The following is a 14,693-nucleotide window of genomic DNA, read 5'->3' as shown; positions in this document are numbered from 1 at the left end:
GACGACAAAACGCGTGCCTTGAGGGTTTTGTGGGGCTGTCTGTATATCACCCGAGTGTTTTAGGAATTGCCAGCACTGAATTTTTCAGCCATCTGATCGTAATCCTGTGGCTCTCGTCCTTTCTTCTTCCTTCAGCTCCCGGCACTGTTCTCCTTCCTCACACAGACGCGTTTTGCTACTCCCCCGCCTCCGCCCGCCTTCGACCGTCCCCGGCGGCGAGGACGCCGCCGAGTCCGCCCCCGCCACCCCCGCCACACTAACCAGTCCGTTTTCACGCTACACAACCGGCGCCGGCGCCCCCGCGGCCGCCTACTTACCTCATCTTCGGCGGCGGCTGCCGCCGAATCCGCCACCGCTGACCGTTTCTGCATGGACGCGCAAACATGACGAGACGTGACGCCCCGGCCCCGGCCCCAGCACTGCCCAACCGCCATCTTCCACTGCCCGGGCCAGCGACGCCGTCGCCGCCTTGCCTCGCCACCCCCGCGCCCGCCACCTTCGCCTGTCCGGCCTGCCGCCAGTGGCCTTCCCTCTAGGACCGCACCACTCCAGTAAAATCCCAACCCAAAATCCCAAAACCCAAAACCCAAAACCCAAAACCTGAACCCTAACTCACCGTCGTCGGGGAAGACGAGACCTCAGAGTCAGAAGAGATGGCCGGAGTAGCAAACGTGGACAAAAAAAAAATCGGGTGTCAGCAGACTCTGAAACACCCGAGTGCCTTTTAGCTTTCCCCTTTGTTTTTCAAGAATTGAACAGGCATGCAGTTAAGTTGATCTTTGAAATTCAGAGGACGGACAGGGACACAAATATGTTCTTCGCATGAACATTTCCAAATCACGGGCTCCATCAGTATGGGCACCGATTAAATGGTCAAGTATCTGAATTAATTTCCCCGAAAACAGTTTCTGAATTGATAGCAGGCCCATCCATTGCATCCAGTTGCACCAGTAGCCGTCCACTGAGTGACTGACAGACTGAGCATACCATTCGATCCTTGTTTCATCCTTGGAATTGGAAGACACCATTGCAAGAAATGTAAAAAGAAACAGTTACAGGGAGTTCTCTCATCCGAAGTATAAATCGGACTGGCACCTACGTAGTAGTACCTCTCGCTTCCTCCCTCGTATGGTTTCCATCTCAATCGTCTAATCCTCTTACTACTAAATCGCACCACCACAAGCTGGCTCGCCATTTGAAAAGTGCAGTTGGACCCGGACGTGCCAGCTGCTTCAATCAGTCAGGTAGCCGATAGCAACGTTACTTAAAAAAAGCAATCACGTGTCAACCATCCATTCCATCATCGGTTGAGCACGCCCAGAGACCTAACAAACGGGAAGTGGTGGCCATCCATCCGCCAGCAGCACTGGCTGGCTGCCTAGTAGTAGTAGCAGCAGAGTATTCAGCACACCAAACTTATCCAGACCCGTCGCACTCGCGCTCCCACTTGCGTGCGTGGCTCGCGCACGAGGACAAGGCCCGCCAGCCTTCGCCGCCGGAGAACATCCTCCTCGCTGCCGGTGTCGCGATGGAGCGCTGATTAGAACTCGCGCGTCGGCGCGGAACCTGCCGGTGGATTGTTGGAGAAAACCGGGGAGATCGTCGGGGCCGGCACAAATGATGGTAGCGTCTACCGGGTCCTGGACTCCAGGCCGCGGTTCCGTTCCGGCCCCGGCGCCCCGCGCGCACCGGACGGACGCGCATGGCAGCAACGCAGCGAGATCTAGCGGCCCGGGCCGGGGCGCGAGCGAGCACGGTCACCGTGTGCGCACGTCCTGTCCTCCGATCCTCTCTCTCTCTCCCTCGCTCCCGTCGTTTTCGCGGCCAAAAGCGCCGCACTCCCCCGTCACTTTGCCACTCACCGCCGCCGCGATTGGCCCGGGCGCCCGCCTGCCTGGCCCCACGAGATAAACTACGAGATCACGTAGCGGGCAGTACAGATCCCTCTCGCAAGTCACAGCACTGTCTGTCTCTGCCCTTTGACATTTGCGCAGGGTCAGATCAGAACTAGAATAACTGACGCCTGAAGGATTATAGTAGCTAGCCTAGCAGAGTCAAGCGCGACCAATAATGGGGACCGAAATATAAAAGATAAAAGAGGGTTCAACTGTAAACAAAAATCATATTGTAGTTTGCATTTTATTCCCACACCTGCCTTCTTTATGACGCGAGCGTGTGCGAGAGCTCGAAGATTCGAGCTCCATCTCCCCTCCCTCCCTCTCTCTCCTCTCCCTTTTGACATTTGGATCAAAGTCAAAAAGAACAACACGAAAGGAAGACGACGACGTCAACAACCAACGGCCCCCCCTCCCAGCCCCTTTTGACAAGTGTACACAGCAGCACTGGAGCAGCGGCAGCATCCACTTCCAGAGACTTGCCGTATACCAACGTGTTGGGAGACATGGACTAAAATTTAGTCACTATCATATCAAATCAAATGTTTAGATACTAATTAGGAGTATTAAATATAGATTAATTATAAAACTAATTGCATAAATGAAGGCTAATTCGCGAGACGAATCTATTAAACCTAATTAGTCCATGTGATGCTACAGTAAATATATGCTAATCATGAATTAATTAGGATTAATAGATTTATCTCGCAAATTAATCACGGCTTATGCAATTAGTTTTATAATTAGTTCACGTTTAGTTTTCTAATTGGTATCAAATATATGATGTGATGCGAACTTGAGAATTAGTCCATACGTCCAAACGCCTTAAAAAAAGCGCGCGAGCCTAGGGGTGTGCAAATCCGGGCGCAATCTTCTATCCCCGCCCGCTGCCGCCGCCGTGCCCACCACTCGCGCGGCGGGTTGACTTCGCCTCGCCGCGATCGGGCCGGCGGGTAGGGTAGAGAGCTATAGAGAGCCCGTGCCGCCCGCGTTGTATCCTCCCGGCCTGCGCGTCCAAATACACGTACGCGTATATATGCGGGCGCGGGGGCCCGGGGGCCTGCTCGACGGCTACTGCCAAAAGTCAACCCCCATCCCCCCCTCGCCTCCTCTCTCTCCCCAGACACCACGCCGCACGCGTCCCCCCGGCTCGTCAAAGGCTCAAAAGGCGCCGGTAGTAGGTCGCCGTTCATGCGCGGCGTGCTGCTGCTCATGGCGGAGCACTTCAACGACTGGGACCTGCAGGCCGTCGTCAGGAGCTGCGGCAGCGTCGCCCACCCGGACCCGCCGGCGGGGCGCGGCCGTCCTCGCGCCGCCGCGGCGCCGAGAGCGGAAGCGGAAGCGGAGGCAGCGCCGGCAGAGCCGACCACGCCTGCGGCGGCGCGGGGAGGAGAGGTGCCGGCGCGTGCTGCGCCGGTGGCGGCGGCGGTGCAGGGACACGAGCGGGCGCCGCCGGCGGTGGCGGCCAAGGGCGCGGCGCTGCTGTACGACCTGGAGTACCTGGACCTGGACCACAAGCCGTTCCTGCTGCCGGTCACGCCGTCGCCGCGGGGCGCGCGCGCGGGGGACGACGGGCGCGAGCGCGAGGTGATGATCTCTTTCCCCGCGGCGGCGGCCTCGACGTCCGGGATGCAGCAGCAGAGGGCGGTGCCGCCTGGCCGGAAGGCCGGCGCGCGCACGCCGCGGCCGAAAAGGAGGTACCCTACCACCAAAGCCTGTGCGCTCCCATCGTTTTAGCACCCTGCGGCGCATAGATGCCGACAGAGATTTTAAGCGCAAGATTCCCTTCGAAATTAAATTTCATCTGTGCTCATGATTCCTGTGGAGAAGAATGAACCGTGGCTTATTGCTTTCTTTTGGCAGCAAGAAGAGCCAGCTGAAGAAGGTGGTGCGGGAGATGCCGGTGGCCGACGGCGGCACGTCGTCGTCGGACCCGTGGGCGTGGCGCAAGTATGGCCAAAAGCCCATCAAGGGATCGCCTTATCCGCGGTAACTGCCTTTGACCTCGCCTTCCCTGCTTTTTCCACGCGGTGCACTCACTGCCTGCTCTCGCCGGGAGCTGGCTACCCCGTAGACAGCCTTATCATCGTTGACTGCAGAGCACTCAACTTGGTAGGATCCCAACACCATTGACCATATTTTTAATTTCTGAAGCCGAAAATGCCACCACGGAGGCTTGACATAGAAGCCCTAGTGTTAACAAGTCAATTTACGCCATGCCAATTGGGCATGGAGCTTACTAGGTCGGTCGCACTGTACGTCACGTATACATGTGTAGTACAAGACATTTCCATTGCAGTACATGGCAGAACGGCGTGCTTGCAGTTGCAGTTGACCTTGCAGCCGCTGACCTGCAGGCTGTTCAACGAACACGAACTAACGCTGTCGCATGCTGTGTTGCGATGGGAATCTGCTGTGGCTGCAGGGGGTACTACAAGTGCAGCAGCATGAAGGGGTGCATGGCGCGGAAGCTGGTGGAGCGCAGCCCGGCCAAGCCCGGTGTGCTCATCGTCACGTACATGGCGGACCACTGCCACCCCGTGCCCACTCAGCTCAACGCGCTCGCGGGCACCACGCGCCACAAGTCGTCGTCGGCCGGCACCGCGGCGGCCGCCGAGGACACCGCGACGTCGTCGCCCAGGAGCCACGAGCAGCAGGGCCCTTCTTCTGTCGGCAGGGACGGCAGCACCGCCGACGCAGAGGACGCGGCGAGGTGCGACGTCGTCGACGGCAACGACAAGTCGACGGCGATGGCCTTGGAGTTTGGCGCCGAGGAGATCGCGGCCGCCGACGACGAGAACGAGCTGTGGCCCGCGGGGATGGACCTGGACGAGCTCTTGGCGCCCGCGGACGACGACTTCGATTTTGAACACGTCGTGGACGAGGAGGATGGCGTGCTGGGACGTCGGCTCTCGCTCTAGCTGGAGTTGAGCGCTGTAGCGTCAGATCAGAACAATCTATTGCGCAGAGATCCTGACCCCAAGAGATGCAATGTATAGGCGTCTGTTGTGTGCGTTTCTGACAGACAGGATCCCAAAATCAAAAGCTGATTTTTTTCGTGTGTATCTGCGTACTCGCGCAATATCCGAGAGGTCGGTGCGCATTGATTTTTGCACTCCTGTAATTCAGGTGCCACCTGAGTCCTGACCGTGCAAGCACGTGCACCTGGCTTGGCAAAGACTTGAAATTTGAAACCCAGCAAAGCGCCAACACATGAATGCCCCGTCCCCACAAAAACGTGCGACGCTCAGAGCTCCAAATCTCCAGTGTTCCGTAGTGAAAGAATTGGCTACTATTCTCAGCAAACCATGCGAGCACCTGCTATAGCCAATTAGCACGCTGAATCCTGCAAATGATCAATTCTCATTGCTGGTTTGCAGAACCCTTCTCAAACAAAGCCTCGTATAATCACATAACAATACTTGCATGATGCAATAAATCGAACAAGAAATCAACGCGTGCGAGTGCATTTAACAAGAACGCAAAATCTCAGACCAAAAAAGATAGCATTTCACAGATGATAGTTTGCAGTATCAGTTACCACAAATGTGATTCGCACACGATACCACAGAGACAGCATACCCTATGTGTCCAGCATAACTACGACAGGTAGTACTCAGACAAGCTAGAGCGTCAAACAGACAGCTTACAAATGCAGAAACTTGACCAAGCGCATGGCAGAAAATCCAACTGAGTGAACTGGTGATGAGCAAGTCTGCAGCTAGGTCATGATGACTCGAGGACCCGGATTTACAAGATGGGTGGTGGTCCCAACTCTAGTACTCCCATTTCTTGAGCTCCATTCCATCAGGAGGGCTGCCTTCCACCTTCTTTGATCCAACATCTTTCCAGTTTGTTGAGAGAACCGTGCCATTCGATTCAACCTGCACAATACAGTCCCAGAAAGGGTGCGTGTAAGTACCATACAGTGTTCTATCAGTTATGTGAACCTAAAATAGCTAGTTCCAAATGCAGTGTTAAGGAGGCTGAAGATCACATACAAATGACTTCATCATGGCCCTCCGCATATCTTCATCAGCATCCTTGTAGATGTCACGGAAGAATTTGTTCAATGCAGCATCACCATCAAGCTTTTCATCCTTCTCCTGATAGACACAAATCATGCAACCAGTGTCATATTTTAGAAACTTACATGATAGCAACAAAAATTGATGCATAAATGGGCATTCAGATCGAACCTCCTTTTTTACTTCAGCTTCCAGTTTATCCCAGTCTTTTTTCGACTTCGAAGATGGGTAGGAAGGTCTTGGTGCTGTTTCAGCTGCACAACATATATACAACTAGGATGCCTCAGTAACAAACACCAGACAACTCAATCAAACAAGAATCCAGATTGTTAATGTACCATATCATCTACAGACGGCTGTTTTTCTCAAACTGTCAATCATGTACACACTACACAGTTCATGATTGCTCAAAGCTTAAGCGAACCATGAAGCAAAGCAATACTATAAAAGTAGTGAGTTACAATTCTAACAACTTGGCAACCTCAAAGGTTATTCAACAACTAAATTCTTACTAATCAAATAAAAATGAGGGCAACACAATGAACAAATTCCATTCACTATCTAACTACAGCAAAATACAGCTGGTTGACAGTATTATCAGTTATGCTAATACAATTTCAATGCTTTCATAGGCATCAACTCCTATGCCATTTCTTTTAGCCTCAAATCATAGCTCAATAGTTGAGTTAGGTCAGGCAATATTATGCTGGTTGACAGTATCAGTATCAGTGATGCTAATATAATTTCATTGCTTTTATAAGCACGAACTCATATGCCATTTCTTTTTCTTCACCTCAAAATCATAGCTCAATAGTTTAATTAGGGCAGAGAATATTAACAGAGTCTACAATACACACCACTGGATGTTTTTTTAGAGAAAATTCCCTCTATACCATCCAAACTTAGTCGTCCCTTCTGTGCCATTGAAAATATAGCAATCCCTTAAGTGCCATTGATTTTAATTTTTCATCCCCTACGTGCCATTGCCGTCAATTTTTACTAACATTCCTTCGTTACTCCGTTAAAACATGTGATTCCTCTCCCTCCTCTCACACGTGGATCTGCACTCCTCCCTATGCCTCACCGTGGCCACCTCCGACCGAGGCACGAGCCGCGCCTTTCCCTCCCTCTCTCGTGCGCCGCATACAGCCACAGCCCCGCACGCGCCGCCACTTCCAGGCTGGGCCGAGCTGCCATGGCCGTGGCACCCCGTGCCCCGACTCTTCTGCTGCCGCAATGCAACAACGGCGCGCCACCAGCCACCTCCCTGCCTCAATCCTGCGCCATCACGCTTAGCAAGTCACTGGCCGGGCCACACCAACAGCTGCAGCAGCAAGCCGTCCCCCCTAGGCCAGCGCCACCGAAGGACAAGCAAATCGAGTCACTATGGCAGAAGCCAAACCAAGCGTGCGGGCACAGCCGGCCGCTGGTGGTGCTGCGAGACACGGACAGCGGCGACGGCGCTGCCGGGGTCACGACGTCCCCGGGCCCCTGCATCTCGCTCCAGCTGACCGGCCTCCCCCGGAGATCACAGCCGCCGGCTCCGCGCGCAGCATCTCGACGCCAGTCACCCGATTAGCCTGGCACACGCTACCCAACGTCCTCCAACCCAGGCGCCGATGCCGACAGCCACGTACATCTAGAGCGTGGCGCCCTTTGATGGCGGAATACAAAAACGAGCACAGCAGGCAGATTCCAAGGAAGCGCGTCCAAACCTAACCTTTAGAAATCAAGCACGTCGTCGTCCAAATCTAGTTCGCATATTGCTAATCGAAGCCGTTGGGAAAAAAAAATCATCTCATCTTATGGACACTGCCTTTTCGGCCGATGTGAAATTGAGAAGCTTTCAAGCTAACTTGATTTTGGTTTGATTGTTTGTTCCGATTGGTCACATGCAATGAGATTTTGATGGGCAGGTGCGGTTTGCAGCGGCAGAGACGGATTGGCACTTCAAATGGTCATGTAACGGTGGGATTGAACGGACACAAACAGCAATGGCACATAGGGGATGGAAAATTAAAATGGATGGCATAGAAGGGATCACTATATTCTCAATGGCATAGAAGGGATGGGTATAAGTTTGGATGGCATAGAAGGAATTTACTCGTTTTTTTTAATATGCAGTAACAAGAATATTATGAATGCAATAATACCAAATTCCCTTTTAATGATGATAAAATCCATTTCATTCCGTTGATCTAACTAGTCAGCCAATCTGATATCCACTCTTAGGAAAGTTGTGGCACGAAATTAGTTTCAGGGGGCTGGATTCACAGTAATCTAATAGCAGGGGGGAAGGAGATGGAGCAGAGGCTGCAGAGAGCAAAGAAGGGTCATGAATTCATGATAGCTAGGCAGAAAGACTCGAATATTCATATAACCACATCCATAAATCCAAGAGGTTATCCATGAAATTAGAGAATTTTTTACTGTCTTTCAATCTTATCTATTTTCCACATGGGGAACCCGCATCTCAAGCCAGCACCGACAAGGTGTCCGACTAAGCTTTGAGCTTCAAACAGGATGGAAGCTCGCCAAAATTATTTATGCGTTGGGGAAACATCATCAATTCATATTTTCGCAACCATAGTGACATGGATGCGATCAGTTGTAATAGTTTCAAAAGGAATCACCTGGTGTGCTTATCTTCTGGGGAAGGGCCTTTGGTCTACCACTATAGTCCAGGGTCGTCCAAGTCACCTGCTCAGCTTTGGCAAGGCGTATTTCAACCTTGGTGGATAAGACTAGATATTTGCACTTCTCTGGGATAATCTGGTTTCCAACAATAAAAAAGTAATTAGCACAGATTCACATATATGAAGGGTATTCATATTCCATAAACTAAACCAGACAGCTACAAATAAATGCTGTAGAGCATAACTGGAATTAAAAACTATGAATTTTTTTATCTGTGTCAACAGGACCAAAATAAAATGACTCCCAAGTTTTATTTGGTTTTGAAGACACTGGAAATGGAAAAGAGATAACAAAAAGGCAACATGAATTCAGTTTCCACAAACTCATAAAAGATAATTCTGATACATCCGATACTAGCAGTACATCAAAATGATTTGCCAAGAGCAGAGATAAAACGAGTCAACAAAGTGTTGGAGCAATATTTTTGAATGCACAAATTTAGAATCCATGTTAATTATGAAAAATAACTAATGCACTGATTGCAATGTATATTATAAACAACACAACCTGTTCGAGAAAATAAACAACACAATCAGGGGATGATCTAATTCTATTGTTGAGACGGTTGAAAATCGTGTTTACTTGTTCTGGAATCCTTTATCTTTGATTTGTGAAATCCTTGGGTTTAGACTTTACTCTCAATCCACAGGTGGAGATACCTGGGGTGGGTTTTCATGGCCTATAGTCCCCTGCCGCCGAAGCACGAACTTGAACAAAGGTGGCACCGGAATGAATAGCCCACTTGTTTCGGGCAAGAATGAATGGGACTGATCGACTCGAGATACCGAGCGACCTCCACTCTTCGACTCAAGCCGAGCCATTCATGCTTTTTTATGAAAAAATGATATAAACGGGCAGAACAAAGAAAAACATAGAAAGAAACAAAACCTAAATCTTTGGAGGAAATGATATTGTCTTACTAGATAACCTGTTTGGTTAAATCACACAAATTTCAAGTAACATGGAAAAATTGTAACACCATCTTCCACAGCTGAGCACACTGCTAATTTAAGAATGAAACAAGGCAACATCTCGTTTTGAAACCCCGTTGCACATGTTTAAATGACTGGAAAAGGCAAAGAGATGCTCATATGTATGATGTAGTTTTGTTTGCCTACAGTTTTTAAAAGTCACTGGAACAGCTGTCACTATATGCTGTATACGACCATTGTCTTGAAGGCACGGTACCAGCTACCTTAACAGATAAGTACACGGGAAAAAACCAATACGTTCTATTACATTGCACGCAAGAACATCCAATAGTAAGGAGTACCTTAGAGAACAGACGGGGCTGAAAATGGTAGGGTTCTTCACCAGGGACTTCAATGGATACACTTAACTAAAATGAGAAGCTAGGTTAGTGAAGAATAGCAGTCACAACGGAACTACAATAGTAAGATAGCAGGACATACCATCTGTTCGCCAAAATCAACGACAACACAGTCAGCAGGAACACCCTTAGCAAATATTGTCAGCACCACCTCTGTAGAACTATTGTAGAAGTCATGCCTGCAGCACATTGCGCATTAAGAAAAAAATGTTAGCAAAGCTGACACAGCTCACGCTCAACATGAATTTCAGTTAGGAGAAGCATTTTCCTTTCCCCGTATATGGCTCCCCAAATTAGAACATGGTTGGAAACAGATGTGTATAGGAAAATGGTGAAGAGTTCAAGGAATTGCCACGAATTACCTGTACTTAGGCTTGCTTGGAGGTTCCACCACTGGCTGTGTATTCTCCATATTTGCAACATCCTCCCTGTCCTCAACAGTAGCAGCCACAGGAGCCTCAACCTTCTTTACTGGTGCCTGGTTAGCCTCCTCTGGACAAAAAACAGAATAACAGTACAGATAGTATGAGATGACTAAATTAATACATAATTATTCTCTAGCTAACGTACAAGGCTGCTGAAATTTTTCTATGACAAGAGACAAACAGGGCATGTAATCACAGATAATGGCATACAAACAACACTGCACACCAAATGAAAAGTATTGCCTATACTGCAACAAATACACTAAAAGCTCTGATGTTCCACACCAAATGAAAAGTATTGCCCATACTGCAACAAATACACCAAAAGCTCTGATATTCTGTTTGCTCACCAGCAATGCGCTCCTCACATTCCTTCAACATACGAGTAAACTTTGAGTCACCAGATGCATAGGAAGAACCCAGTTCAAGAGCAGCCTTTGCAGTTTGGTATTCTTCAAGCTTCATGCATGCGGCACTGTAAACAGGAAACTAACTTGTTACATAGATAAAAAAATGTGGGAGAGGCGATTACGTGAGTGCTCCTTCATGTATAATTTTAATTTAAGAATGAAGAGTGCCTCTAACCCTTTCCGATAGTAGGCTTTGTGCATGGTAGGATCAAGTTCAATAGCTTTGTTAGCATCTGCCACAGCCTCTGCAAGTCAAATAAATGCATTCAGTACAATAAATTTATTATTTAAAAATCAAATAGAATTCAATGACGCCTAGTATGACTAACACTGCTAAATGAAGCGAAGCTTTGCGCATCGTTTCCTATTACAAACAAAAATAATGCAAAGACAGCAAAGCACCATGTAGTTTCTTATTTTGGTTCCTACAGATTTAGATGTAACTTAAGCCAAAGTCCTACATAACATTTCTTATTACAAACAAAAATACTGTAATGACTATAAAAGCACCTTGTTCTTATTTTTGTTCATACTAACTCAGATACAATTGAAGCCAAACTGTACACGCCATTTCTTATTTAAAAAATATTGAATTGATAGTAAATCACCATGCAGTTTATTATTTTGGTTCCTACTGATTCAGATGCCATCAATTAGGACCTACAGAGATTAATACAATCATAGCCCTCCCAAACCAGTGTATGTGTCATCTCAACCTTTCTCAACATGTTGCTGAAAACCCCCCAAGTCAACCCATTGTATTGCACTACTCTTTGTGTATGCAACCATTGCAACTGAAACCCACAAAACACTAACCGACAATCAAGCCTAGCAACGCGACAAGTAGGTAACTAGGGATACACGTAGTTACATACAACACACACAGCAACACGTTAAGTAGGGAACTTGGGGGGATATACCTTAAAAACGTATACAGCAATGCGACAAGTAGGGAACTCGGGATAGACCTATTACAATAACACACACTGCAAGGCGACAAAACAAGTAGGGAACTTGCGGTAACCTCAGACAAGTAGGGAACTTGGGGTAACCTCAGAACGCACACAGCAATGCCACATGTAGGGATCTTGGGATACACCTCGAAACGCAAACTAGTCATTAAGCTACATCACAAGCTTCCTAATTAGCACAGTCCATTTCAGGCAATCTGAATCTCCATCCTTTTATAGTCCACACACCAGCCAAGAAAACTCAACTCTGACTAATCAGACTCTCTAACATGGACAGTTAGTAATCCCAATCATCTAGGACGCTCCTTGAAGTTTGAATCATACGATGCTCATCGCCACAGCCCACAGCGACGAACCGACGCTCACTCAGCCCTACACCACAGCCTGACGTTGACCTCCCAACCCCAACTAACCTGAATCGCACGAGACAGGCCCACGACGCAACAACAGACCTCGAATCGGACTAGCCTTCTACGTCTAAAACCGCCCCTACGACATTTCGACCCATCGCGACTACATCGACACCCGCGAGCGCGCCGCACCACATCCACACGACACCACATGAACAGGCGAATCGAACCCTCCGTCGGGGGCAGCAGGATGGAGGAGGGAGGAAGGCGGGGGAGGGGAAGAGCGCGCCCTTACCAGTGTAGTTGCCGAGCTTGATGTGCGCCTGGGCGCGGTCGGCGTAGAGGTCGGCGGTGGCGGGGCCGGCGTCGATGGCCTGGGTGTAGAGCTCGGCGGCCAGCTCGAAGTCGTCGTCAAAGAAGGCCTCCTTGGCCTTGCTCTCCAGATCCGATGCGGCCATGGCGCCCCCTCCGACCTGCGGCGGCTGCGTGGCTGAGGGCGAGAGGGAGGAGACGACCAGCCGTAGACTTGGTGTGCGAGTAGAATAATCGAGGTCTTAGGTGGAGGGAGGGGGTGCGCAAGCAAGGGATGGGGTTAATGACGCGGCTTTTTCAAGGGCCCGTGGGGGTTCTAGAGACTTCTATGCGTGGAGAGTGAGGGGCGGGCCGGGCTTTTGGTTAATTGCGAGGGAAGCTCTGTGGGCTTTCTCCCCTTTTTTTTTTCCTTTGGGCATTTTCTGCTTTTCTCCTTTGTTTTCTTTTTTTATTCTTTTATTTTAGTGTGGGTCAAGTCGTCGGCCGTCTGATATTGTTATCGGGAAGCCAGGACCCAGGAAGGTTCGCGAGTCGCTCAGTGATGATTGATTGATTTCGCTCGTGATCGTGTGGTTAATGAGGGATCAATGGCATACCTTATTACTCGCTGGCAACTGGCATTGCTTCTTTTTTTTTCAAATCAGACGCTCACATACAATGCACGCACCTACGAACACACGCACGCAATCCTACTCCTATAGTCTCCTTTGAAAGATTGAGCAGGTGAATTCTTGAAATTGATGAAGTCACCACTAACGCATCGGTGTCGACGGGCACGTCGCCTACCAGTGAAAGAATAGTACCAGTTAAATCCTGTAATAAATCCAGAAAAATACGAGCACCAATGCTGAGTAGAGAACTCGGATCATAATGAGCAGGTTCCACTAAAGAACAGATGCAACTAGGCCCTAAATTTGACCTTGTCCTGCTATTCTAGATCTGATTAGGTTGCAGTTTTGCGTTTGGGTTTAGGTGACCAGGTAGATTAGATCTGATGGTGTTGCTTGGAACCAGGGTTTGGAATAAGGAACGGCATCGTCGCTGGCCTTATCTTTTTTCTTTGCGGAGCATCACACCTCGCTGGCATTGAGCATGTGCGCTTGGGGCACACCGAGACTCTTTGACAAACTACTTTTTCACCATTACAAGTCTGATGCACATGTACACAACTGTACATACGTATGCACACACCATATTTACACAGTCATAAGTATCCTCTAACACGTACTACGTATGCAAGTAAGCCGGTGGAAGCAATCCTATATTTGCTAGAAATATAAGTGTCCCATACGTAGTGTACTAGTCTGTCGTATCAAACTTACCAAAAATAGGACGAGAACTTGTTCCTACCGATTTTGGATAGCTCATTCTTTTGAGAGCGAGCATATATAGAGGTATCATCTTTTGGTCAGCAGGAAAACCGAATCCAAGAAAGCAAGGGCAAACGGTATCATCTTAATATATGACGTCACAAATAGGCACGCATGGCCTATGTGCAGACTTTTAATTTAAGGGCAGAAGCAGTCCAATTTTGGGCACAAGATGACACTAGGGATGAAATTATGCATAGGAGGTAGAGAACGATCAAGCACATATTTCACGATATATATATATATATATATATATATATATATATATATAGCATTTAAACTTTGGACGTATATTATTTTTTTATAAAATGCAGAGCAGTCTACAAAACTTGTTCCAGGATAATAATTTGCAAATCTGGATATTAATTTACAAAACTTACCTCATTTAAGAAGGGGACCACACTACTTTTTATACCTGGCATCCTATTTTTTCCATTTCATCATTAATATCATCTTGCTATGGAAACTTGATGATCGTGGAGTGTTGGAACAGGCCCACCTATATCATCCCCTCTCAATTACTCCAATTTTTTAAACCTTAGAGCAACTCTAAAATCTCCCTTAAAATTACACCAAAACCTTATTTAGGGAAAAAAAATTACCTCCAACAGCTCCTCCATCATTCCCGTAAAAATGCACGGACACGAAAAATATCCCTGTCGCCCCGCATATGCGGGGGTCTAGTCCTCCCCAATCACCCATGAACTGCTCGTCCTCAAAATTTCCTGCAGCTCACGGCCACAGGCGGCCGCGGGAACCGCGATTCCCAGTGTAGCTGCCGCCAATGCCGGCGTACACCGACACCGCCACGGCCTTTCGCTCCTTCACCAGCCTGAAGGCGCATGTGCTCCTCGGCGCGCCGACGGTGCCGTTGTCTGTGGACACCCGCATGTTCGTCACTATCG

At 48.8% G+C, this 14,693-nt stretch overlaps 2 protein-coding genes across 2 annotated transcripts; one reads left to right on the top strand and one right to left on the bottom strand.

Annotated features, from left to right (window-relative positions):
- The first annotated feature begins 2,775 nt into the window (after positions 1 to 2,775).
- Positions 2,776 to 4,960, top strand: LOC117856925 (uncharacterized). Its single transcript, XM_034739374.2, has 3 exons — positions 2,776 to 3,592; positions 3,759 to 3,884; positions 4,321 to 4,960. The coding sequence occupies exons 1-3, from the start codon at positions 3,087 to 3,089 to the stop codon at positions 4,814 to 4,816; spliced, it is 1,128 nt and encodes a 375-aa protein (XP_034595265.1). The 5' UTR covers positions 2,776 to 3,086; the 3' UTR covers positions 4,817 to 4,960.
- Positions 4,961 to 5,384: 424 nt separating this feature from the next.
- On the bottom strand, positions 5,385 to 12,690 carry LOC117856926 (protein SGT1 homolog). Its single transcript, XM_034739375.2, has 10 exons — positions 12,402 to 12,690; positions 10,961 to 11,030; positions 10,726 to 10,850; positions 10,313 to 10,442; positions 10,033 to 10,129; positions 9,894 to 9,959; positions 8,557 to 8,695; positions 6,095 to 6,177; positions 5,897 to 6,001; positions 5,385 to 5,779 (listed from the first exon to the last, which is right to left on the bottom strand). The coding sequence occupies exons 1-10, from the start codon at positions 12,562 to 12,564 to the stop codon at positions 5,672 to 5,674; spliced, it is 1,086 nt and encodes a 361-aa protein (XP_034595266.1). The 5' UTR covers positions 12,565 to 12,690; the 3' UTR covers positions 5,385 to 5,671.
- Positions 12,691 to 14,693: the final 2,003 nt, after the last annotated feature.

The sequence above is a fragment of the Setaria viridis genome, chromosome 5 (genome assembly GCF_005286985.2).
Source record: "Setaria viridis chromosome 5, Setaria_viridis_v4.0, whole genome shotgun sequence".
Taxonomy (NCBI): Eukaryota; Viridiplantae; Streptophyta; class Magnoliopsida; order Poales; family Poaceae; genus Setaria; species Setaria viridis.
The sequence above is the reverse complement of the archived record's forward strand: the minus strand, read 5'-3'. Positions and strand labels throughout refer to the sequence as shown.

What these genes read in the sequence shown, in the direction of transcription:
- LOC117856925 (XM_034739374.2), top strand. Translation starts at nt 3,087, where the DNA reads ATGCGCGGCGTGCTGCTGCTCATGGCGGAGCACTTCAACGACTGGGAC. An exon ending in ACGCCGCGGCCGAAAAGGAG is followed by an intron (nt 3,593 to 3,758) that starts GTACCCTACCAC and finishes TTCTTTTGGCAG; the next exon opens with CAAGAAGAGCCAGCTGAAGA. An exon ending in AAGGGATCGCCTTATCCGCG is followed by an intron (nt 3,885 to 4,320) that starts GTAACTGCCTTT and finishes CTGTGGCTGCAG; the next exon opens with GGGGTACTACAAGTGCAGCA.
- LOC117856926 (XM_034739375.2), bottom strand. Translation starts at nt 12,564, where the DNA reads ATGGCCGCATCGGATCTGGAGAGCAAGGCCAAGGAGGCCTTCTTTGAC. An exon ending in CAAGCTCGGCAACTACACTG is followed by an intron (nt 11,031 to 12,401) that starts GTAAGGGCGCGC and finishes TTTGACTTGCAG; the next exon opens with AGGCTGTGGCAGATGCTAAC. An exon ending in CCAGAAGATAAGCACACCAG is followed by an intron (nt 6,178 to 8,556) that starts GTGATTCCTTTT and finishes TATGTTGTGCAG; the next exon opens with CTGAAACAGCACCAAGACCT.